Below are 26,054 nucleotides of genomic sequence, written 5' to 3'. Positions count from 1 at the left end.
TAAAGATAAATGCGCCATCAAATTTTGGTTCTCATTTTTAGTGGACTCACTTTAAGATTCGTTTATTTAACAAATATTTATTGAAAGCTTATCATGTGCCTGGCATGGTTCTAAGTGCTTAAAATATATCAGTGAACAAGGATCCCCGCCCCTGTGGAGTGTATGTTCTCACAGGGAAACAAGCAACACACAAGAAGTACATAAAATAAGAAAATAGAGAATGAGGTGGAACAGCTAAGGAGCTGAGGCCCTGAGATGGGAGGGTGCTTGGCATATTCAAGAGACAGCAAGGAGGGCAGTGTGGCTGGAGCAGAGAGAGCTGCAAGGGTGGAATAGGAGAGAAGTCTGAAGGGGACCAGGGGCTGTAACATAGGAGGGTTTGTCGTGTTTCCCTGGTATGGGTTCCTAGTACTTCTTATCCAGTTATTCTTAGTAGGGGTCCTGTGTATTTGTGTGTGTGTGTGTGTGTGTGTGTGTGTGTGTGTGTGTATGGGAGTATAAATTCCTTTTACTCCACTCTAGACTAGAAGTATTTACCTGGCTGTCCTGCAGTCACCTCAAAGCAATATGTCCAAAACAGGACTCTCCAACCACTCAGAGCCACCTCTCCTCCTGAATTTTCTGTCTCTTTCAGGAGCATAAACTTCTACCTAACTAATCAAGCTAGAAACCCGAGTCATCTGTTTCTTCTTTCTCTCTTATGCTCCAAAGTCCTACCAATTCTACTTCCACAGGCTCCTGAATTCACTTTGCCTTCTTCTTTCCATCTTCACTGCCTCAGCCACCATCATCTCCTGCCTGGCTACCCGCAACAACCTTCTCCCAGCCCTCCTCTTCCAGACTGTCCCCTCTTGGCTGTCAGACTGACCACTCTCAAACCTAAGTTTGATTTCATAACTCCCCTGCTTAAAACCTTTGGTGGCTCCCCACTGGCCACAGGATAAAGGCCTCCTCATTCATGAGGGCTGCTCCTCGGCCTGTCTCCATCAGACCCCCACCCTCATTTCTGGTGTCATCTCCATCACCCTAAGCTCTGGCCATCTCAGACATCTCACCATCACCAGGACACACCTTGCATTTTCATGCCTTTGTAGATGCCATTTCTAAATCTTGAAGTGCTTTCCCTCACGCCTGTGATCACTCGTGCATCCTTCAAGATCAGGTCGAGGGAACTCCACCATGACTCCCTCTCCCTGACCTTCCCAGTCAGTTAGGCTCCTCTCCCTCTGTGGCCCCAACAAACTCACACACACTCTGGCCTTGACCTTGTAACTGTGAGTGTAACCTTATTTGCCCCCATATGCCCTCATCTGCTAGCTCAGGCCTCCAACCTTCTGCTACCTCCCTTCATGTTCCTACTACACCACACCCATAATTCTGGTTCTCCCCAGGAAAGTCAAGTCCAGCCAATGTCAATAAGGTCTGAGGATTGTTTTATTCCACTTTTCCTACTATTATGTGTACAACCTTCCCATGAGTACAACCATGGATGTGTGGGGTGGCAGAATTGAGTCTTAACTAATTCCCAAGTCCTGAGTTCTAGATGCTATCCCTCACCCCAGGCAGGTGTAGCTCCATATTTTTTTTTTTAACATCTCTATTGGGGTATAATTGCTTTACAATGGTGTGTTAGTTTCTGCTTTATAACAAAGTGAATCAGCTATACATATACATATATCCCCATATCTCCTCCCTCATGTGTCTCCCTCCCACCCTCCCTATCCCACCCCTCTAGGTGGTCACAAAGCACCAAGCTGATCTCCCTGTGCTATGTGGCTGCTTCCCACTTGTAGCTCCATATTTATGTATACATTTTTGCATATGTAAAGTTCAAAAAACCCTCAAACTATACACACTGCCTAGGTGTGTATAAATACATACTTACGTATCCTAGAGCTATTTTACAGCTTATTCATGGACATACCCACATATATAAAATAAAAGTTTTATCCTTTGAAGGCTGTTTATACATGACAAGATTTCTGCCAACAGGTATTTATAGACCTTGATATCATTGCTTACATAGGTAACTGTGTATTTATTGCTATATGTGTATACCATAAATAATTTTAGGATCTCAGTTGCTACTACTAATCAGGGACTAATATACCTAGACTCATAAGTACAATTTTAGAGTTTCAGTAAGAACTGATAATCTAAAAATTGCCAGTCACATTACCTCTAGTCACCTAGTCTCCAAAGGAAAGTCACTTCTCAAGCAAATGGTGTGTCTGTCTCCCTATGGACACAGAGAGTGTCATTGTTTCCACAGACTCCTGTCCCCTGTCCAGTTCCTCTCTGAATGGGTGACAGCCGTGCATCAGTGGGGAGACCTCTAGCGCGTTTTCCCTGGGGTCCTGGGAGATGAGGGGCTGTGCTGAATGCTGGGCCAGTTCCCTTCAGGCATCAGTGTCCAGGAGAGGAGTGGGGAGGGGCCCAGCAGCCTGAGGCACCTCCTCGCACCTCCATTTCTGCTGTTTTCAGAGGGTTTCCTGGACTCCTTTTGTGATCCGGGGGTCCTGCAAAGGCTGCAGCAGATGGCTAATTACCATAATGCGCAGAGCTTTTGAGGGTCCTGGGTGCAAACCCAGGCGTGACCAAGCCAAGAGCAGCTGCATCTACTGCAGCATGTGGAGCCAACATTAAGCTCTACCCACACACCCATTCTGACCTTTCCAGTGGGAAGCTGATGGCACAGCTCGGAACAGATGGCCAAGAGAAACACGAGGGAAAAGCCCTCCCGGCAGCTGTAGTGTCACTTTTCCAGTCTCCTAGCCTAACAGCTCTGAACTGACATGAAGCTTATTATCCCCATTGTGTCCTTCTCTCGTGGTGTTTATTCTCAGGGCAAGCACAAACCCTGATGGTTCCGTGCTTAGCAGTCCTAGCTATTGGGAAATGTGGTTTCTAAACCAAATGATGCTTGCAATGGTTTAAGTCTGTCAGTCCCTGCCTGGTTTCTACCCTTAGCAAGCATCTTTCCCCACAGGTAAGACTCAGAACCTTCTACCAGCTGATTTAGCCCTCCCTGGTCACTAGAACCAATTCTAAACTTGGAGGGATGTAAGAAGCTCTTGCCCAAACTCAGGATTTATCATCAAATCATACTAGCTACTAATCTGGTGTTGACCTTGAATGTTTAGAGCTGTAAAAGAAATATATTATTGCAGCAGAGTGAAAAAAAATTTTTTTAAATCAGGATTCTTCTTCAAGACAGAACAAAATTTTTGCTTAGGAAAACCACTTGACATGAGTATGTGGGGGGGGTGTTTGGGTAAAACGACAAAGGAGGCCCATATGCTATATGTCTAAAGATTTAAGGTTATAAATCAAGTTAACAAACTGTTAAATAAAATGTGTTCTGCTCTCCTAACTTGACAAATGGTCCTTCTTAATGAGCTGGAAGGCCAGGTTTGAATTTGGACATTATGGACTCTTCAGAGTTCTGAAACCGAATGTGGTAGCCTAGGGAGAGGCTGGGCTCCAGCCCCGGCTCCTGGCTCCTGAGCCACGCCCACTCCTGGCCTTTCTTCCTAACCCTATTCCATCCCACACGGAGGGAGCCTCTGGCACACAAGTGAGAACACCCCAGCCTTCACAGCCAAGCTCTGAACACACTCCTGCCTATAGCTGACATAGAGACCATATGGTCATAAAGCCTAAAATATTTACTATCTCATCTAGAAGGTAGGAAGGAGGGCAAAGTCTGGGTATATATGAAACCCTTGGCCAACTGTGTGTCTCAGATTATAGGTCAGGGCACAGGCTCCTCAAGCACAGTGCCCAGAGTTGGGGCCCCTCTTATCTGGGCTTAAGAGCAGTACTGCTTCTGGAAGTCCTCTTGTGGTGAAAAGTATCTCATCCTCTGAGAGCATGAAAAATGAATGGCACTTTGGGCATCAGAGAGCAGAGAAGGGAAGGCATAGAGCACTGGTGCCTTCTCCAAACCAGTGGAGAACTTTTAAAAACAGGGATGATCATTTTTTACCTTAAGTTTCGTGCACTGCTGAAGTATAACCCCCTTGCCACCCCAAATCTTTACTAAAGGTCTGCTATCCACACAGTGGCCTTGTTTGATTCAGTGGTGAGTGGTAGTAGGGGTGCAGGGGTGACGGGAATCAAGGAGAGGGGATGATTCCAAGTCTGGATCTATATAGTCATAGAGGCAGCATGAACAGGGAGGCAAAATGATCCCCAAACAATTAATTCTGCAGAAGCAGGAGATGAGAACTAAAACTGACTAGGAACTTGCCCTTGGGACCTTTGCAGAAAATTTGAGGAAGACACTGAACTTTAAACAAATTGAGGAATAAGTCAATCTTCTGTAGCTCTAAAAAGCAGGGTGACCCTAGTATACATTTTTATAGCTTGATATTAAAAAGTATGTCTTTCTAAAATATATAATATGTATTTGACATATTAAAAAATACAAATCTTTTAAATAATATGTTGTCTTTGGTGACCCATCTAATATTCTGATCCTCTCTATCCAGAAAGTTCCCTTGCTCTTTCCAGACTAGGTCCTGCTACCAGATGACCTTTATATCTGTATGAGAGTCCTGATTTTACTTTTTTCTAAAACTTATCTCTAACACTTGGGAAATTCACTTCTGAAAGGGACTGAAGGTTGTTCTAACAGGGAAACTATATTATTGCACACAGAGTCTGCAGTTCAAATCCAAACAGCCTGTGTTCAACTCTTACCCACATCCTCAGCCTCATCATCCTTGAGGATCCCTCTCATTACTGTAGGCTCCTCCTTTACTTCTGGTCTTATAGAGACTTCCCTTTCTTGTTTTCAGAGTTGGCTACACAGTTGACTAGTATTTCTCATGTTTGGATTGGAGAAGAGGGACTTCTGGCATTAGCTCAGCCCACCATTTTTTATTAGACCTCTATTCAATTATATTTTTTAAATACTTAAAGAAAAAAATGTATGGAAAAAGCGACATGCATAAAGCAATAGCACTATTTATAGCAGTGCAAACTTGGAAACCACTCAAATGTCTAATAATGGGGTAATAGATAACTTGTGAAATTTACTCACGGGTATACTTTGCAGTCATTCCAAGTGGTAATTATAAAAGCCATTTAGTAACATGGGGAAATGGTTTAGTGGGAAAAAAAAGACCCAAATTATTTATATGTGATAATTACAATTATATAAAAGAAAGGTACACAAAAAAGACTAGAAGGAAATACCCCAAAACAATAATTTTAGGATTATGGGATTTCGAGTGATTTTTTTCTCAATTTTCCATTTAAAAAATTTACTATACTAATTTAATTAACAATTAAAATTCAATTGATTTAGTTTTAAAAACTGTTAAAAGTAAAGGTCTATAAGGATAATCAAATTTAAACTGGAGATATTAAGCAAACTTAGAAAAACAGGCTTCACTAATTAAAATTGCACCCCTATACATGTTTCCATATAATTTTTAATCGTTAATGAGTTTTAATGAAAACATTGATGAATTTGCTTCCATTAAAGCAGAGAAAGTAAAATGATAATAAATTCTGGTTTTGGTATAAGTAAAATACTTAAAATAATGGAGTTTTAATACACCTACTTTTTTTTTTTGCGGTACGCGGGCCTCTCACTGTTGTGGCCTCCCGTTGCGGAGCACAGGCTCTGGACGCGCAGGCTCAGCGGCCATGGCTCACGGGCCCAGCCGCTCCGCTGCATGTGGGATCTTTCCGGACCGGGGCACGAACCCATGTTCCCTGCATCGGCAGGCGGACTCTCAACCACTGCGCCACCAGGGAAGCCCTAATACACCTACTTTTTAATTTTCCAATATTTTTCCAACTCTTTTAGTGTTCTGGGGAAAAAAGTTAGCCCTTAAAATAAATACATAAGAACTACTATAGAGATTCACAATTTTCCTTCTGCCTCAGGTAATGTGAGTTGGCTCAGCACTATTGGATTCTGTCTTTTCAAACATTTTTATGTTTTGCTCATCAGAGATTTTTTGCATTAATTTTGATTTTTAAAAATATTACATTTAAATATTATTTATTTTGATTACTGAATTTTAGGAGCACCCTTAAATGTGCACTAGAAGTGAGTACCTTATTTTTCTCACTCTAGTTCTAGCCCTGAATCACAAAAGTCCAGGATCTACTCTGGTAAAAATGAACCCTTCAGAGTTGAATTGGGGACTTAAGTAGGAAAAGGTATGTTCAATCAGACTGGCAGTGAGGAGGGAAGAGAGTCTGGACACACATCAATAAAATTTTCTCTGTCACATGTTTACTAGCATTCCACGTAAGAACTCATTAGCAAAAAGAGTCCAAAAGTTAAAAAAAAAATGTTTAAAAACTACTGATTCCATCTCAACTCCCTCATTTATAGGTAATAAAGTCAGACACACGGGTCACGTAGGAAATTAAAGGGAGAGCTGGAACTAGAACCCAGGTATCCTAATTGAGATGAGCAAAACCTATGAAAAATAATATTCCTTCACAGTAGTAACTACAACTAACAGTATCTCAGTTATCCCTCCCTCATCCCATGCCCCACCCTCACCACTGAAGTAAAAGACAATTCTGCAAACACTTTTAGTATCAGAGCTGTAACTCAGAAGCCAATGCCCAATTCAGAGAACACATAACACCTGGAAATCTTTTGACCCTAAGTAAAGGTATAAAAAAATGCTGCTTTCTCTTTAACCCTAGCAAGGGGAAGCAGAGTAAAATGAAGTACAGCAGCCCCTTTATCCACGGTTTTGCTTTCCTTGGTTTCAGTTACCCATGATCAACTTCGGTCTGAAAATATTAAATGGAAAATTCCAGGAGTAAACAATTTTTAAGTTTTAAATTGCATGTCATGATGAAGTCTCCCACTGTCCTGCTTGTCCTGCCTGGGATCCCCACCCATCAACACCACGTGCTCTGGACATCGAATCATCAGCATCATCATGGCTCCATGATCCAGGATCAACCAAAGCAGATGATCCCCCTTCTGACATATCATCAGATCAGTAGTAGCCTAATGGTACGACACAATGCCTACCTCATTCACCTTACTTCATCTCATCACATAGGCATTTTATCATCTCACATCATCACAAGAAAAAGGGTGAGTAGCATACAATAAGACGTTTTGAGAGAGAGATACCACATTCACAAAACTTTCATTACAGTATTTTATTATAATTGTCCTATTTTATTATTAGTTATTGTTAATCTCTTACTGGGCCTCATTTGTAAATTAAACTTTACTATAGGTGTATATATATATATATATATATATATATATATATATATATGAAAAAACATAAAACATATAGGGTTCGGTCCTATCTGTGGTTCCAGATATCCACTGGGGGTCTTAAAACATATCCCTTGTGGCTAAGGGGGAGTACCTTAGTGATTTCAGCAGACACTGCTTCTGGAATCAATTTACCCCAATCCCAATTATAGCTCTTTGGGTATCAAAGTTTCCCCATTTTGATTCATGGACTTCAGGACCTCTCCTTAGCCCCTCCCAATGACTGGAATGGAACCAATAAGTGTATCATATACTCTACCTTGGATTATAGATTTAAGTGTGGTCACATGACCCAATCAGAGCCAATGAGAAAAAAAATAAGGCTTTTGCTGGGACTTTTGAGAAACAAAATCTGGCTCTCTCAGATGGGACTTGAATCTGAGAGAATGTGTGATCTGGAGTTTCTTCAGCCCTCAAATGACTGTAAAAAGAGCATGTTGTGGAAACTGAAGCCAACCTGGAGGAGAGCCAACTCAAGGGATAGAGTAAGGGAGAAACCAAGTCTTGGTGACACACTGAGCCCCTGCACTGAGCCACCCCCAGTGCCAGCATTACAGTAGAATTCTTCAGTCACATGAACCAAAGATTCCCCTTTTTGCTTAAGTTACTTTGGGTTGGATCTTCTGTCATTTGTAATCCAAAGAGCTCTAACTCATATGATTGGCAAGATTTAAAGTTTCTTAAATAAAATATGATTGCTCCAGTTGTATATCTCTTTGAACTTTGTTCTATGTTTACTTTCTTTTGTTTTGTAAATGTTCAAAATTAAAGAACAGTTGATATTCATGCTGTTATTTTCATTACAAGTTCACAGTTTTAATAGAAAAATACATGATTAAATCATGTGCTAGATTATCAACTATTTGCATATTTAGCTATGTGCATCCAAGGGAAAGTCTAATCCATTGACCTATTATAAGCCAGAAATAATAAGCCATTCCAAAAACAAATGGAATCGCATCCCAAAGAGAATGTGTTTAATTGAAAAGTAGCTAGAGAAACAAAAATGGATTTAAAAAATCAAGTAATCTTAAAGAAGGTAGCAAAAAGGAAAGGAAATTTAAAAGGTGAAGCAAATTGCACAAAATAAAATGGTAGACATAATTCCAAGAAATCAGTAATTGTAAGTGAAGTAAACAGTCTAATTTAGTTCAAGTTAGTCTAGTAAAGTCAGAGGACAGAGATTATCAGACAATGAAAGTTAACTGACTCTATGCTTATTATAAGACACAAACCTAAATCATAGAGACACTAAAAGATTGAAAATGAAAGCTCAGAAAAGCTGAAACAAGACAAATATTTAGCTATATGCAGCTACACTGGTATCAGCCTAAAAGGGTTGTTACCTATAAAAAGGATGTTACAACTAGGAGGTGTCAGGCAGGGCTTCACATGGTGAATAGTGGACATTCCATGATTCAGGGTGTGGTTCTTACTTTTCTAATCACTCATTCAATTCATTCAACTTATTAAAAAATAATAATTCAAAAAGCTGACTATGTGGTAATCTGTCAAAGTCAAACATGGTCCTTGCTTTCAAATATGCAATCTGGTAGGTGGCCCAGATAAGTAACTACACCAACAATTAAAGTACAACGTGGTCAGTGCTGTGATAGAGGGATGCAAACGGAGCCTTGAGAACACACTGACAGGGAGGGAGGTGTGTATGACAGGAGTTTTGAAGGGTATTCCATTCATTCACCCATTGGATACGTTTCCCTGATAATCCAGGCTGGCCTCCTGCTACTGATTCCTGACACTTAACTCCAGGACTCCTGCGATACTGAGGGGGGAGGAAAAATTTTATTACAGGAGTAACTCATTTTATCGTGCTTTGCTTTACTGTGTTTCACAGATATCACATTTTCTTACAAATTGAAGGTTTGTGGTGACCCTGCGTTGTCAGATGATGATTAGCATTTCTTAGCAATATTTTTTAATTAAAATATGCACATTGCTTTTCTTAGACATAATGCTATTGCATACTTAATAAACTACGGTATAGTGTAAACATAACTTTTATATGTACTGGGTAACCAAAAAATTCGTGACTCACTTTATTGTGGTATTTGCTTTATAGCAGTTGTCTGGAATCAAACCTGCAAAATATCTCCAAGGTACGCTTGCAGAGGGAAGTGAGGTGAGCCTAGGACCTAGAACCATCACTTTCATTGAATTGGGGCAGCACGAGGAAATCCAGTTGGATGGGTGGCAAGTCATAGACTAGGTTCAGGCCAGCCTCAGGGAAGTCCAGCAAGAGATAAAGGATAGGAGGAGAAGGAGAAGGGGAGTAAGGAATACTTGGAAATCCAGGAAGATGGCTAGAAAGCTCGTAGTTCGTGTAAGTGGTGGGAAGGGGAGGGTTAGAGAGAGTTTAGAGGCAGAACTGGCAACATCAAGGCATGGATTCATTTTTAGAAGGCCTGAGATCCTGGGTAGGCCAGGTATCAATGGCAAGGAAACTGGTTGCTCCTACATATTCAATATCCAGTCACTAAGGTAGGGCACTGAACAAAGCAGGACAGGTGATCGGGAAGGGTTGAGGGTCACCTGAGGGTCCAACTAGAGTTTCTTTAATTTCTCCAAACTGAGGCCAGGTTGGTCCTGCAGGGCCTGCAAGGAGAAACCACCTGGCCCAATTATGGGGAGAAGGGAGAATCTGAGCTGAGTCACCAGGCAGGCTCTGACACCACCATGAGCACTTCACCCCTCCAAGTTCCATGGTTCCCAATCCAAGCTCCTCTTCTGAACTGCAACTACTCTTGGAAGGGGTAACCCATTAAACAACTTTGTGTGAATGAGTTTATCAGATGTCTTTCTGCCTGCTGGAAAGAACCGAATAATTTGAGAGCACTGGGTGCCTGGGAAAGAGTGAACATAAAGGATGGGTGGGGAAGGAAAGACAATGAAAGGGAAAAATCACAGGCCCCAGAGATAAATTTATTGACTTCCGTTTTGCTGATGACCAGCTCTGCCTGTGGTGTCTTGGCACCATTCAGGAGTTCAAAGACAGGGTCCACCCAGCTGAGAGCTGGTTATAGCTGTCCTGTATATATAATGCCATGTAATGACTGGTTGGGGTTAATCAAATATAATGCCCAACCCAGACCTATTAAATTTCACCACAAAAGAGGCTTTAATCAGTCTTTTATCAGCTTGGTGCTCTGGCCTAAGAAGACTGCTTTTGTTTGCCATATAAGAGACAATGGGAGAGCCAGGATCAGCCTGCTCTCTGGAGTACAACAAGCGAATTGTCCACAAACAACAGATCATTCAAGGCCATGGGAGAGGAAAGGCAGGAGAGGCTGCATGAATCTACAAAAGTGTTCACTGTTAATGGTCACGGCCTCGAGTGTTTAAATTCAGGCCGCATTCCCACTGGAGCTTCCAAAATATAGGGAGGATGGGAACAAAAAGACTCCAGTGTGCTCCATGTAAGTCTATCTGGCCTTGGCCCTCTACAGGACATTCTTGCTTGCTGCTTGCTGAAAAGGGAAAGGAAAACTGACATTTGGTTCTCTCACTAAGCAAAGCCCAGATGTCCTGGTGGTTAGATGTGCTTCACAGGCTAGGGATTAAAGTGCTGCGTGTAGTTCTATGCCAAACTGCACCTGTCCCACTGCCCAAGCACCTCTTGGACTATGGAAGGGATGGGAGGAGAAGGGAGATAAAAGGCAGTGAAGAGGGGAGAGAAAAGAGGGGACCTTCCCTGACCCAAAAGAGAGGATGACATTTAAGCTACCCAATCAAATCTGTTACACAAATATTTGAATACTTCTAGGAGGCAGGCTGAGACACACCCAGGTACAGAAACAAGGACACAAATTAAAAATCTACCTTTTCTGCTTGGAATTGGAGGATGTTAGAGTTGGAAGGGTCTTAGATCATCTTTCTTTATATCGTTTTGGTCTTCAAAAGATGCCTTGGGTTAAAAAAAAAAAAGAAAAAAAAATCCATGCTGAGAAACACAGCCCCACGCATTGGAGTAACCTCAAACTCTGGGGCTGCTGTAGGAATGTGTCATGTGTCACTGGAGGGAGAAAGGTTGAGAATTATTGATCTAGTCTGCTGCAGAAATGGAAGTTCCAAGAAATAAACTGGATTGTCCAAGGCCACTTAGCTATTTAGTAACAGAGAGGGGATTAAAATCCATATCTTCCAATGCCCAATGCAGAACCCAATCCATTGTACCACAAAGTCTCTCCACTCAGGCTTCCTGGAAGATGCAAGTCCTGAAAACCTTAAGCAAATTATTGAGTATCTTGGATCTAGTATCCTCACTTATATGTGGCCCATTAGCTACCAAAACTTTGTGCCATCACTTCTGGTCATCAGAGTTTAGACTTTGTTTGTGAACCAAGATTTTCCCTTCTGCTCTAGATGGAACTTTGTTTGGAACTGTGAATCTATAAAGAAATAGGAAGAAGAACAGAAGGAATTAGACTAACAGCAAAGAAAAATGAGTAAACCTTTGCTCATAGCACCAAACCTGTGGCCCCTCAGCTCCAGATTAGTGTGAAGGCAGGGGAGGCAGCTGCCTAACTTGGTCTTGATTCGAACTACATTCAGATATGTTTGGGGGTTGATAATGATAGGAGGAATTCCCATGACCAGGTGGGCGAGAGATCTGGGAGTGATTCTATTTATGGAAGGTTTACTGGATATATGCGTCTGAAGATGAAATGAACAGCGCCCAGTCTAGACGGCCTTTAGGGAGTGGGATGAAAGAGAGATGAGAAAGGGACCAGGGGAAAATGAAAGTTGTTCTGTGAATTGTGAGGGGTGCCAGCGGTCAGAAGTCTTTGGCCATTTTCATTTGTCATCCAGTGTGGCTGACCTGTGCTTTGTGCTTTGAAATCATTCAGCTTCCCTAAAGACATTTTGAGCTGTAATTGCAGATTTCCGTTTTAGGTTCTTGCTCTCTCCCATTCTGCTCTAGACCAATTCAAAATCCTTCCTCAGGCACTGTGCAAAATGCCTTTGCAGAGTCGATGAAGGATCGTGGTGAGGCCCGTGTGAATTTATCAATTTTTTTCTGCCTGTAATGGGAGTGGTTATGGCAAAGTTGTTATTAGCTAAATTAGATCAACAATTTGGGCTGGTGGGGCTTGGTGACATACCCCCTTTGATAATAACTTCTTTTTTAATTATATTAATTATGACTTTGCCTTGCACTGCAGTAATGGGACTGGAAGTTTTCTATTTTCTTCTAGATTTCAAAAGTAATACTGCTTTAGTTTCTTTACTTATGTTCCTGGCAATTAAGTGCTATCCCAAAACATAAACACAATTTCCTCTTTTGAAATCATTATGCAAGGAGTGTCATGTGGAAGCTGCTGTTACTTAAAATACGATCTTGTAAAATAAAGGGAAGCTCTCCTATTTATCAGTCTAGCAAGGAGCTGTTATTAAAAATCTTAATAGAAAAAACTATGCTGTTCATTCTGTTTTCCTTTTTTTTTTTCCCTCTTTCCAAAAAAAAAAAAAAAAAAAGGCCTTTGGGATATTTTTAACTAAAAAGGAAGAAAAACCAAACAAATATTTTTATTGTTTTGACTATGGTTGTTGAAATATGGCCTCTAGGAAAAGTAGAAATAAAAAGAATTATCACACGCACTTCTCCTCACATGATGAGCTGTGAGCTGTCAGGGTTAACCCTGCAGCCACAGCTCTAAGCTGTTTCCTCTTTACCTCAACCAGCCATGATGGTTCTTCTCTACGGAAAGATTGACCTTGGAGTCAGACTGACCTGGTTTAAATCTATTAGGTTGAACCACAGGAAATTGCTGTTTATATACACCAAAGATGGCCAAATAATGGCAATTTCATGGGGTCGACTTAATATCATCTTCTCATTGGTCAAGCTTCAGATTACTGTGAGGACTACAGATGATGTATTTTAAATGCTTTACTTATTCCATGGCACTCGGTATGCTCACAATACATCTGACTAATACGGATTGCAAGAAGCAGCAGGGACATTTCATTTCAAGTCAGTTCAACAAGCCCTATTTGAGACCCTCTTTTTCATCCCAGGCACTGCTTTTGTGCGGGGAATATGCCGATTCATAGCTGCCAGGTGGCATGATGCACGCAGGAATTTAGCAGTATACCCATGATAGAGGGTAGCATGGTGGTGGGGTATGAACTTTTGTGGGGATGGGGAGATGAGGGCAGCTTTTCCTCAGGTGTGATGCCTCATCAGGGTGCTGCAGAACAGACAGCTTGGTGGGGAATGTTCCAGGCTGGATGTTCAGAGAACCTCAGGCTGGAGAGAGAGAGAGAGAGAGAGAGAGATGCTATAAAATGAGGTTGGAGAGATGGGCACGGCCCACAGCGTAGAGTTAGGTTTTGTGAGGCCTGGTAATTTTACAACCTGGGGGGACCCTCTTTACAAAACAGCCATGTAAACACACCTCTGGGGACTCCTAGGTCCTGAAGCTGGGAAGCCTTGACATTTCAGCTTTATTATCTTCCTCAAACATCTGCCCCTGGCAGGGCCGCAATGTGAGGAGCCTTGTTAAAGAGCAGGGGGCAGACAATGCTACTGAAGGATCTTAAGCAGGAAAGTGATATTATCAGATTTGACTTTGAGAAAAAGCACCCCAAGGGCTGTCTGGAAGATGGATCAGAAGAGTTTGTGTTAGACAGCTGAAAAACCAATTAAAAAGCTATTTTAATAATCCAGAGGGCCAAGAGTCTGAACATGGCAGAATTCATGAAGAAGGAATTAACTCAGCATCACCCAGCAAAAGTCACTGGGGGATAGTCACCCCAGGAGGCCTGGTCCTCCTGTCCCTGAACCCATCCTGAACAGGTAACAGATGCTTTTAAAATCAGATTCTCCACCTGGGAAGGTCTTGAATTAGTCACATGACCAGAGGCCTGTCATTCTACACACAAGTGGTCAGCCATGGCACTGTCATGCCCACTGAGGTCTAGCTATTCCTCGTTCCTGCACTGCCCTGTCACGTGGCTAGGTTCTGCCTCAGTTTTCACTTCAATATTTCAGTTCTCTGTCAGGTTCAGAGTCTGACTCTGAATGCTAGACTGCTTGGCCAGGGCTTCGTCACCTGCTAAATCTCTGCCATGCTCTTTCTGTCCCTCCAAACCTGAAACTGGGCCATGTACTCCACCCACTGCATCCTCCTAGGAAAACCCCTGTTCCTCTTGTTCATCCTTTGAAATGCTGTGAATGGGTCTGCTCCGCAGTGATCCTTCTCTGGCTACCTCCCACTGTTCCCCCTCGATTCAATGACTCACTCACCTCATCTATATCTTGCATGTACCTTTATTATTATATGTATTATGCTCTATAATATTTATTTGTATATCTTTGAGGTTGGGAATCATGTCTTATACTGTCATTTCCCCAGTAGCTCACACAGTCCTTAGTAGATAGTAGACACTTAATAAGTGTTGGGTCAACAGATTTGAACTGAATTCACTCCTCCCCTTTTTAAATAATACTACACAATAATAACCCAGCCAGGGTCTAGCTGTGCCTCCTTCTAAGGACCACAGTACCCCAGCCTACCTGGCTTTGCATATCTCATACTATCTGTGCCTCTTGCTTCAAGGCCTCCATTCAATGGGTTGAACTGCTCTTCACCCAGAATCAAACCTGAATTCGTCACACACCCCTCCCAATTTCACATCTTTCCTGGGTACCCTCCTACAGCTGGGCCTGATTTCTTCTGGCCAGTCCTTTCTCAGTCCTCACTTCTTCCCAGCCCATCTCTGAGGTGAACATGCTTTGTGATCTCTCTGGTTGTGCTGTCTGGACAAGAGGAGGGTACTTAGTCCAAAAGCAGCCAATTCATGGGCTAGACCATACCTGTAAGGTAGCCCAGTGGGAAAAGCTTTAACCAAAGGGACTGTCTTGGTCAGTTTGGGCTGCTATAATAAAGTACCATAGACTAAGTGGCTTATAAACAATAGAAGTTTATTTCTCACAGTTCTGGAGGCTGGAAGTCTGAGATCAGGGTGTGAGCATGGTGGAGCTCTGGTTAACAGTGGTCATTTTCTTACCGTGTCCTCACATGGTGGGAAGGGCAAGGGAGCGCTCTGAAGCCTCTTTTATAAGGGCACTAATCCCATTCATGAGAGTTCTACCCTCATGACCTAATTACTTCCCAAAGGCCCTACTTCTTAATACCATCACATTGGGATTTAGGATTTCAACATATGAATTTGAGGGGTACACAAACATTCAGTCTATAGCAGGGATTTTATGAGCCAATCAGACTGACAGATCATGTAGTGGAAAAAATCACTTTGAGGAGCCTTCCCTCAGCAGGAGAGCTGTGGATGGGGTAGTTTCTCTTAGAAGGGGACTGTTGGTTGGGCAGTCATCATGAATGAGCTCTTGAGCACACTGCTCCAATCTCTATCTGCCTAAGTTTTTCTACTCTCAATATTGTCCACTCTTGACTAGAGTCACCTGAAACCCAGACCCTGTGTTCCTTCTATAAGAGCTCCTCATCTAACTTTCAAGAACTGTGAAGGGGTCTAAGATTTTACCAAACTTACAGGCTAACAAATTATCTTGACACAATTTCACTGATGCTAGCAGAAGGCAAGAGACTTTCGGGTCAGAGACAAAGGATTTTATCACTCACAGCACAGCAAGTAGAATGACCATTAGCATATTTACATCAGTTCCTCTTGCTCCCTAGTCCCACGGGAACAATGTGGATGGGGACAAAATGGATGCTTGTGTAAGCTGTGGGTTGTGTTACAGTAGAGGAACTCTGAGCTTAGGGAACCTAAATCTTTTATAATGGGCAGTAAACACACCTACTCTTTGTTCTGGAGAAAGACATTATGACACTGGACAGTAAGCATATCTGGCCTTTTCTCTAGATAGAGGCATTATCTCTATCTTCCATGGCTATTTGTTATACAAACACATTCTTGAAAAGATATTTTGAATGAAGGGTAGTAAGTACCTCACTTACAAGATGTGCAGAAATGTGAGATACTCACGGGGAGTTGTCTTGAAACACTAACTAGCAGCTCCCATCCATCCACATTCTGGTACTGGCATGTTTATTCCTCAGGTGACGGGAACTTTACTTTTCCAACCCTAATCCCTTGCCTAAGCTCCAATCACAAATTTCCTGCTCCAAGTGAACATCCCATTCAGATAACTTCAATAATTAAATTTAAAATGTTTATATACATCTTCCTTTCCTAACCTTCCAGTTTTATTATCACCATTCTCCTTGTCTCACTAGCTCCAACCTTAGGAGTCATTTTTAAATTCCATCTTCCTCTTTGTCACTGATCACCAATCAATCACAAAGTTCTATCAGCTCTCCTTTAAAATATCTCATTCTCACCCTCTTCTCTTCCTGGCCATTTATACCGTCATTAATTTAATTCAGAATTTTATTTCATCCCTAGAATGCTCAAAAAACGTCCTCACTAGTTTTCTAGATTCCTATTCTCCTCGTCGATACCTCTTAATCCCCTTAAGGCACTATTTTGATCATATTGTACTCTTATTTTTAAAGTTTCAGCAGTTTCCCATGGCCTGTTCAATAGAACAGTCTAAGCTTCATCTCCCACACAAGCCCACCCACTCTGACCTGAGCCTTATCTCCTGCCACTCTGTTCCGGCTGTGCAGGCATTGCCTCTTTTCTCTACCTGCCAAACCCATCCATGCCTGGTCTATTTCCCTACCCTTCCCCATTCCTCAGAGTTCTGAATCCTGTACCTTTGCAAAACCACTTCATCCTTCAGCACCTAGAAGTTCTTCTTTTACTGGTCCAGTCTACACTAATTTCCTTTGTCCAATTATACTTACTTTAATATTTAGCCTCATTCTGTCCCATGTGGCTACTTAATTGTCTTATGTACCCACCTAAGTTTTAAGTTCCTGGAGGATGAGTACTATCATTTGTATACCTTTTATACCACTCAGTGTCTATTTAGCACTGACTTGGCCAAACTGTAGAAACCCAACTCTCCCACTTGCTAGCCATGTGACTGGAAAGGTAACATCTATGCCTCAGTTTCCTCATTTAAAAAATGAGATATAGGGAATTCCCTGGTGGTCCAGTGGTTAGGACTCCATGCTCTCACTGCTGAGGGCCCAGGTTAGATCCTTGGTCAGGGGAATAAAATCCCACAAGCCACGTAGCATGGCCAAAAAATAAATAAATAAAATAATAATAATAAAATTTAAAAAATAAAATGAAATAAAAACTGAGATATAAATAGTACTTATATCACAGGGTTGTTGGGGTAATTAGATTAGATAATATGAGAAAACCTTAGCAGATTATCTGGTATATAGGAAGAGCTCAATCAATATTGACTATTATTATTAATCTTATAGTGATGAATGAATGAATAAATAAATAAATGAATACATGAAATACACAGTCCTCTTTTTTGGAGGGGCTCCAGTCTTATGAAGATAACCTTGAAAAATATTTATAATCCCAAACCAGTGACGCATGGGAGAAGTTGGATGGAAGATAAGAAGTAGCATCTTCCAAAGGCCTGACAATCCTTGAAAAGATGGATTGTTCAGAGATAAGAGAGAACCCGATAATAGAGAAGAACCAATAAAGGAACAGTCCAGATAGTGTTTGCTTGTCTCCTTTCTGTTTCCATGTTTCTCTCTGCCTCTTAGGTAAGTCTAAGGCTCTTGAAACATAGGTGGGGACACTGGAGAAGCAACAGTATGGCAACTGGTCAAAGAGATGGAGCCTGTTCCCTGACCGGGGGTTGGTAAAATTTTCCAGAGAGGACACATCATGTCTTTCTGCCAGGGCATCTCTGCCTCCTTAGATCTGCCTAAAGGCAAGCTTGATATGAGCTAGTTCTATGGAAAATTGTCACTGGCTGTCAGAACCATAATGCTGCTTGAGAAGAAGCATTAACTATCTGGAGAAGAAGGCAAAGGAATTCTCTCTTAAAAAGTAGAGCAGCCTCAATCCTCTTCCATTAACAAATTACTATGATTGTCGTTTCAATGCCTTTCTATATGTCATGTACTGTGCTACCCAACAAATAGTCCTCAAAATAATCTGGTAAAGTAAGTATTACAATATCTACTTTAAAGAAAAGAAACTTAGGAACACCAAGATTAAGTAAGCGTCTTTGGTCAAACAGCTAATAAGTGATGGAGCAAGGATTTAAACCCAGGCATTCCTGCCTCCAAAAGTCTGGTAGCGTTTTCCCTCAATACCAGCATATAAAAGAATCCGAACAAGCCAGGCCTTGGATTCCTACTCACATATGCTTTCAGCCACACGTCACTAATTTCCTTTTACCATTTATCAGCTATTAACACAACTGTGCAAGTGAGACTATCAAATACTTTTTTGAGGGTGGGTTTTCACAGCCAAGAAGGGGAAGGGGAGACACTGAGCCCTTCAGCAGGGGTGAGGGAAGAAACTAGCCATGGGCAGCTGAAGGCAAATGAAAACAAATTTGTTAGCTGAGGGCTAGCTCTCTGCACAGCAACTAAAGTGTTTTTTACATCTCCTGCCAGATAGAACTTCTGTTACAGTGTTTCTTGTCACCAGTAGGAAAATATGGGCTCCTCCTAGAGCTCTTAATTCTGAATCTATTACTACACTTAAAAAAAATAATGTTAATAGAGATAATAAAATGGAATCCTAACCACAGTCACTTTGCCGTCTGCATGAAAATATTGGCTCTGGAAAAGGGACAGCCTGGTAGGAAACCAAAGACATAGAAATATGTTTTGAGAATCATATTCTTGGCCTGAAACAGATCTCACAGTAAGGAAGTTTGGCTGAGGCCAAGGTTCCTGAGGTCAGGAAGCGGGAGAAGCTGAGTAGCTTGTTTTTCTGCAGTCTCAGTGGAACAGGGCAGTCAAGGAGGGTGTATTTTGGTTTCTACTAGCTCTTCCAAGGGAAAAAGCAGCCCAGGTTTGTGTCTCCTCCACAGAAGTTGGGGTCGTTTGCCTTAACAAGGGCAGACCACAGACCCTCCATGAAATTGTGGAGACTTTTCTTGTTGGCCCCATTCCAGTTCCCCTTCCAAAGGGTCTCTCTCTTCTGGGTATCCCAAATCCCACTATTCCTGACAACCCAAGCCACCAGCTTGGTTAATGCAACTTCTGTATACAGTAAGATGATCTGGGTTAATGGGAGGTCCAATAAATGTGATGATTTCACTACTTCTTATTCCCATTGTCTTCATTCCTATTTGACTGAATGAAATAGTTAATCAGGCAATGATTTTAAATTTATGTTTTAAAACTAACTTGATCAATTAAGTGGGTCTGATTAATATAGATATTATTTCTGCTTTATATTTTGATAAGTGCTATTGTGTTCCCCAAAAGATGTTAAAGTCTTAACCCCTGATAATTGTGAATATGACCGTATTTGGAAATAGGGTTGTTGCAGATATAATTAAGTCAATATGAGATCATACTAGATTAGAGTGGGCCCTAGAACCAACTAGTGTCCTTAAAAGTAGGTTGTGAAGAGACATAGACACATACAGAGGGAAGGCAGTCATGTGAAGATGGAGGCAGAGACTGGAGTGATGCAGCTGTAAGCTAAGGAATGTCAAGGATTGCAGAAGCTCGGGAGAGGCAAGGAAGCATTTTTCCCTTGGAGCCTTCAGAGGGAGCATGGCTTTGCTGATACCTTGATTTTGGACTTCTAGCCTCCATAATTGCAAGAGAATAAATTTCTGGTTTTTAAAGTCGCCCAGTTCATGGTACGTTGCTATAGCGGTCTTAGGAAACTAATACAAGTATTTTCGTTCACATTAATTTTTTTCTTACCTATTGTACCCCAGCACTTATCAAACTACTTCGCAGTATAATGGGAGCTCAATTAACACATGTTGAAGGAACGAGTGAATTGAGTGTGTATGTGTACAATCTGTGTATGTAGAAGCATATTGATATACTTTCTGATCTACCTCACTCGTTTTCTATTGCAATGAGTCCATGAGTCTATAAATCCACACATGTGGACTGAATAAATAATGCCTATCATGTAAATGTACTTCTTATTTTAACTTAAGAGCCATACAAATAAACAAAACAAAACTGGCAAGAATTCCTACCAAAAAAGTCAAAGTGAGGTTACATTTGTTAATAAGAAAGTAGGAAAACATGAAAACAGATGGATTCAGCTTGAATTAAGAAACCTTCATTTTATTCCCCCAAATGCCATTCTTGGTAGCCTTCCTCTCCTCGTTGCTGAAATCAACTCATAATCCTACGCTGCACAGGGCTTGTACTGCACCAGCCCCTAGGCCAGTGTTTTTTAAAGTGTACTCCATGGATCACCTGCATTAGAACTACCTTATAAAGCTAGAATAATTAAACAGTGTGGTATCGGTGCATGAAGAGACTGATATACAGTTGACCCTTGAACAACATGTGTATTAGGGGTGCTGACCCTCCATGCAGTTGAAAATCTCCATATAACTTATAGCTGGCCCTCCATATACACAGTTCCTTCATATCCACAGTTCCTCCCTGTTCACAGTTCCACATTTGAGGATTCAAATAAAACCGGTGCATAAGTAGACCTGCACAGTTCAAACCCATGTTATTCAAGGGTCAACTGTAGTAGTGTCACAGAAGAGAAAGTTCAGAGTTAAACACAAATTCATATAGAAATCTAGAATATGATAAAATGGGCAATTCAAGTCATTGGCAGTGATGAATTAAGGAATAGATTACTCAATAAATGTTATTGGGGAAACTGCATAGCCATCTGGGAAAAATAAATAAGTTGCAACCAAATTCTACATATTATTCTAGAATAAAGTCTATATGACTCAAAGATTTAAATTTTAAAAAAAAAAATCTATAAAGGTACTAGATGAATTTGTGGAATAATTTTTCACAGTCTTAGAGTGGGAAAAGCCTTTCAAAGTATAACTTAAAACCCAGAAGTCACTAAATAAAATATTAATTAATTCAGTAACAGTTACACTTTCATAAAAAGCTGTCCCGCAGAAGTCACCAAAAGGAATTCAAAAGATAAATGACAAACTGAGAAAAATATTTGCAACTCATATCACAGCCTAAGGATTTGTTTCCCTAATGTATAAAGAGTTTCTAAAAACCGATAAAATAAAGGTCAAAAGATACAGTAGAAAAATAGTGAAAGGAAATGCACAGACTTTACAAAAAGAAAATACAAATGACTCAAACATATTAAAATATTCTCATCCTCTTCTCTTATGGTAAAGGAACTGTAAACCTAAACACCAGTGAGGGACTTCCCTGGTGGTGCAGTGGTTAAGAATCTGCCTGCCAATGCAAGGGACACGGGTTTGATCCCTGGTCTTGAAAGATCCCACATGCCGCAGAGCAACTAATCCCGTGTGCCACAACTACTGACCCTGTGCTCTAGAGCCCGCGAGCCACAACTACTGAGCTCGTGTGCCACAACTACTGAAGCCCACGCACCTAGAGCCCATGCTCCACAACAAAAGAAACCACTGCAATGAGAAGCCAGAGCACCGCAATGAAGACTAGCCCCTCACTCGCCACAACTAAAGAAAGACCACATGCAGCAAGGAAGACCCAATGCAGCCAAAATTAAATTTTAAAAAAACACCACCACCAATGAGATACTATTTTGATGTACCATATTGGCAAAGTCAAAAAATTTGATAATATACTTTGTTGGCTAGAGGTCATGAAGAAATGGTGTTCATGCTGGTAAGAGTGTAAACTGATATAACTTCCGTGAAGGGCGATTTGGCAGTATCTATCAAAATCACTTATTGTTTGGCCCAGTAATTCCACTTCTAAGAATTTATCCAGATATAATCACTTATGTGTGAAATGACATATGTACATGGTACTTGTCGCTACATTGTTTACAGTTGGGAGAGATTAGAAACGACCTGCATGTCCATTGGCAGAAGATTGTAAAACAAACTATGGTTACTCCCACACTGAAATACTATGTAGTCATCAAAAAGGATGAGGAAACTTTATATACAGGAATGGCAAGATCTCAAAGAAACATTGTTAAGTGAAAAACAAAACAAAACAAAAATAAACAAGGTTCAGAACAGTGTGTATGGCATGCTACCATGTGAATGAAAAGGAGAAAATTAATACACAGTTTTTGTTTAATATGCATAAAATATTTCTGGAAAATATACAAGGAAAATTACAGATTCCTAGAATGTAATCCCTACCCCAGACTTTTGGAGGCAAAATCTGCACAGGCATTAGTTCTAAAGCTTACTAAAGATTGATAAACACTGACCTTAGGGGGTAAAAATTTGAGAATCACTTTGAGATTTACTGGCTCAGTTCCAACACGTAGCATTTTGCCCTTTTTCTCAAATCCAGTCTATTTACTCCCGGGACCTTAGTTCTACTAACTAGCTTCCTATCCCTATGACCTCATCACTGTCCCAGAAAACTACTTGGATCCATTATGTCAAACTTCTTCTTCCAGGTACGTAGGAGTCCTGAGCCACTGACCAGGGTCAACATATCCAGAACCAGGATCAAACTAAACATGCACAAAGCTGACAATAGCTCCTTCTTGATAAGTACATTCTGGGAAGAGAGAAAAACTCAGTGGAGTAAGCAGAGAGCCAAACCAGGGCCTTAGATTTGGGTTGATAGCAGAGGGCAGAGATGATAGAGGAACAGGCTGAGAGGAGGAAGGATTATACATGTCCCCAAAGGTGACAGGACTGAAGATGCCTTTTAAAGAGAGCCAATAACTATGCCTCTGGTTGGGAAAAATTTCAGACCCCTTGTTCTTCCTGAACCAAAGCACTGCCTTCTCTTTCTAAGCACTACTGCCATCATCAACACTCACCCCTGAACTGAATCATGTGGCTGGGTCTCTGTTATCTAATTCCAGACTTCCCTGGGCTGCCTGCCCACCTGCCTAAATTTCTAAATACCTCCTGTTCCCACCAATCATGAAGTATGTGTTTGTATATCCAATCTCTCCAGACACATTCTTAGGACTGAGCTTGCTCTTAGAACCTTCAGCTGTGTTTGTTCTCCAGTGACCCATCCCCCATTGGTCCGATCTGACTCCTAGATCCCAGCTCTCCAGGTCAGCACTGTATCCCAAAGGGAACCAAGCCACATGGGGTCTATATCCTAGCTGCTGGATGAAATTCATATCACAAGTTAGATAGGAGCTCTGCCTTGAATGATGTGGTCTGTGAACACAACTACCTGCAACCACATGAAAAGTGAATAATCATATTGATACAGATTCAATTCTAGGTATGGACACCAAAGGAGCAAAGATTTGGCTAGTCTCATACTGGTACAAGTACAGGCCCTTAGTCATCAGATGTCAGAAAAATAGAAGGGCAGGTAGGTTAATGGATAATGGCTAGCAGAGGTTAGGACCAATTAAACATGTGTCAGGTCAGGCAATCAGAGTCCTGTGATATATAAATCTGATTCTGAGGCAACGCCTGCCTCAGACCACTCTTTGCCAAAGCAGGTTTGATATAGGAGTGTGCTCAAAACTTCTCACTTAGGTAAGCAATCATAGGTGGCCAAGGAGGGAGCAAGAGAGTGACAGAAGGTTCTAAACTGTATATAGGTAAATATGCAGCTTGGTGTGGTGGGGAGAGCACTGGACTAGGTACCAGTAGACCTCAGTACTGCTCCTGAGTCCTCTCCGTGCTCTTTGTTCCAGTGATCTCCACCCCGACCCCAAATCTTGCCCAGTTGGGCCTCCTTGCTTTCAATTCAGCATCCCTGGTTCCAGGAAACTGTTCTACATCCATCCTCCCCACCTGACTCTGATGGCCTAGAGCAGATACTTGGCTCTTTATGTCTGTTTGGTAATGGAGCATTCCCAGCAAGAGCTATCACCATCAGCAATCTTGGCAACACTTTGATCCCTGAGTGTGACAGCCTTGTATCCTTATCAGCTGAGGACCCTGTCTATGAAGTGTTTAATTTCCAAAGGAAATGTTGGGCCTACAGAAACTTCTAGCTAAGAACAGGGAACCAGTTCTCTTTACATGAAATGTCCTAATCCTATTAGTATAAAGAGAGATTTTTAACTATATATATATATTTTTTTTAATGAAGCAGAAACATTTTAAAAGAGGAAGAAACATCACACTGGCCTTTGAGGGATTTATTTGTCTTCAATTCTGAAGGTCCTCCATCTTCCCACATTCAATCTGTGGACTGAGAACTGGTCAGGAAGTGGCCTCTGCCACAGTTGTACCCAAAATGTCAGCAATGCAGGTAAATGTTAGCAAAGTAACTGTCTTCTGCTCTAGATAAAATTCTGCCTGCTCAGATATGGGAACATATGTATAACTGATTCACTTTGTTATAAAGCAGAAACTAACACACCATTGTAAAGCAATTATACTCCAATAAAGATGTTAAAAAAAGAAATTCTGCCTGCTCTTTTCCCTCCTTTCTCCTGGACACAAGTCAGCAGTTAGCATAAGGAAAAAAAGAATTTCACATTTCCTAAACATTTGACACATAAAAAAATCTCCTGAAAACTCATTTACTGTTGAAACGTTGAGGTTTTTCTACCACAATGTCTTAACCTATCTCCCTACTGACCAGCCATCCTAAAAAGTAACCTTCATTGTCCCACTGCCTGTCTCAAACATTTTTGAGAGTATCTCATATTCCACAGGGTGAAGTAAAGCTCCTCACCTTGGCATTCAAAGCCCTCCGTCAGGCCTTACCTCCTATTAGTCCCTTAAAGAAACTCTTAATTCAAGCCGGAAAGGCCACTATTAAATATCTTACATATTCCTGGTGCCTCATTTCCACTCCTGACATTTCCCCTTCCTTTCCACTTATCCAACATTTATAGTTTTTTAAATATCTAGCTGAAGTCCTTCCTCCTTCACAGTGGAAGATCACCTAGCCCAGTGAGTTCTCTCTCCTTGTCACAACTACAGAACCTGTTTACTAACTGTTCCTTTCATTTGGGATGTTGCTTTGTGACAGGCCTTGCATTTTCAACTTGTTTTTCAAATCCACTTATGCACATATTTACCTTTTCATCTTTGATGTTTGACTTTGAGGGCAAGGATCATGTCTAGATTAGGTTAGCACACAGCAGACTCACAATAAATATTTACCAATTTTAACTGATTGACAGTTAAAAGATGACAACCCTTTGCTTTGATCTTTTCCCATAACCCTCCCTACTTGCTTTTTATCATGAACCATTCCAGTTCCAAAAGGCCAACATTTTCTTTCTGTCTAAAACCTGTCTAAAATTCTAGGTTTTAACACTGGAAGGGAATTCTCCAAAAGAGACAGGGCAGCTCTTCAGATAGTAGGAGGGCTATCTCCACGACTTTCACCTTTTTTTTTTTTTTGTCAACGAGGTCTCTTCCTCCCTGAGCATGCTGCTGCCCCTTAAGCACTCTGATTCAAGGTGAACAAACTAAAAAGATCTTCTCTAGGGTCACCTAGCACAAAATGGACCTGCTTTATTAAGCAAAAGGAAAGGGAGGCCAAAAGGAAAACAAACACAAAGAAGAAAATGTAAAAGACTTACACATTATAAATTTTGAATCTTTCTAACATGAGCTCAATCCCGAGGTGCTCAAGACCTGTCCCATTCCACAAGGCATCTACAATGTCTACACTTTATCCCCAGATAAAGACAGCCAAATTTTAAGCATAAACAGTTGAATTCTTGTTTCTTAGTCCTCAAATTCTCTAAAGCTGAAGAGTGACATTTTATAACCTTCTACTCACTTGTTAGCTATATGTCCTAAATTCTTTCTTTGCTCAATGTGCTCTTCTGTAAAATGAGGATAATAATA

The 26,054-nt window shown here is 41.2% G+C and overlaps 1 protein-coding gene across 5 annotated transcripts in view; it reads right to left on the bottom strand.

The window, feature by feature from the left end:
* Positions 1 to 26,054, bottom strand: part of LOC111174784 (uncharacterized) — a 333,695-nt gene that overhangs the window by 217,151 nt on the left and 90,490 nt on the right. For 3 of the 5 annotated variants that reach the window (XM_089922354.1, XM_089922356.1, XM_089922353.1), the window contains one exon: positions 1,741 to 13,544. The exons of 1 other annotated variant lie outside the window; for it this stretch is intronic. Coding sequence is in view for 1 of the 4 variants with exons in the window: in XM_089922353.1 (XP_089778479.1) it covers positions 13,478 to 13,544 (67 nt within the window). In the remaining 3 variants the exon portion in view is untranslated. Of the gene's footprint in view, positions 1 to 1,740; positions 13,545 to 26,054 lie in introns of those variants that run through there. One more of the 5 variants, XM_089922355.1, reaches the window with a different exon arrangement.

The sequence above is a fragment of the Delphinapterus leucas genome, chromosome 13 (genome assembly GCF_059928025.1).
Source record: "Delphinapterus leucas isolate spDelLeu-1000000601 "Yukka" chromosome 13, BTC_Dleu_Yukka2, whole genome shotgun sequence".
Classification (NCBI taxonomy): Eukaryota; Metazoa; Chordata; class Mammalia; order Artiodactyla; family Monodontidae; genus Delphinapterus; species Delphinapterus leucas.
Note: the sequence above shows the minus strand (reverse complement) of the source record. Positions and strands in the feature narration are given on the sequence as shown.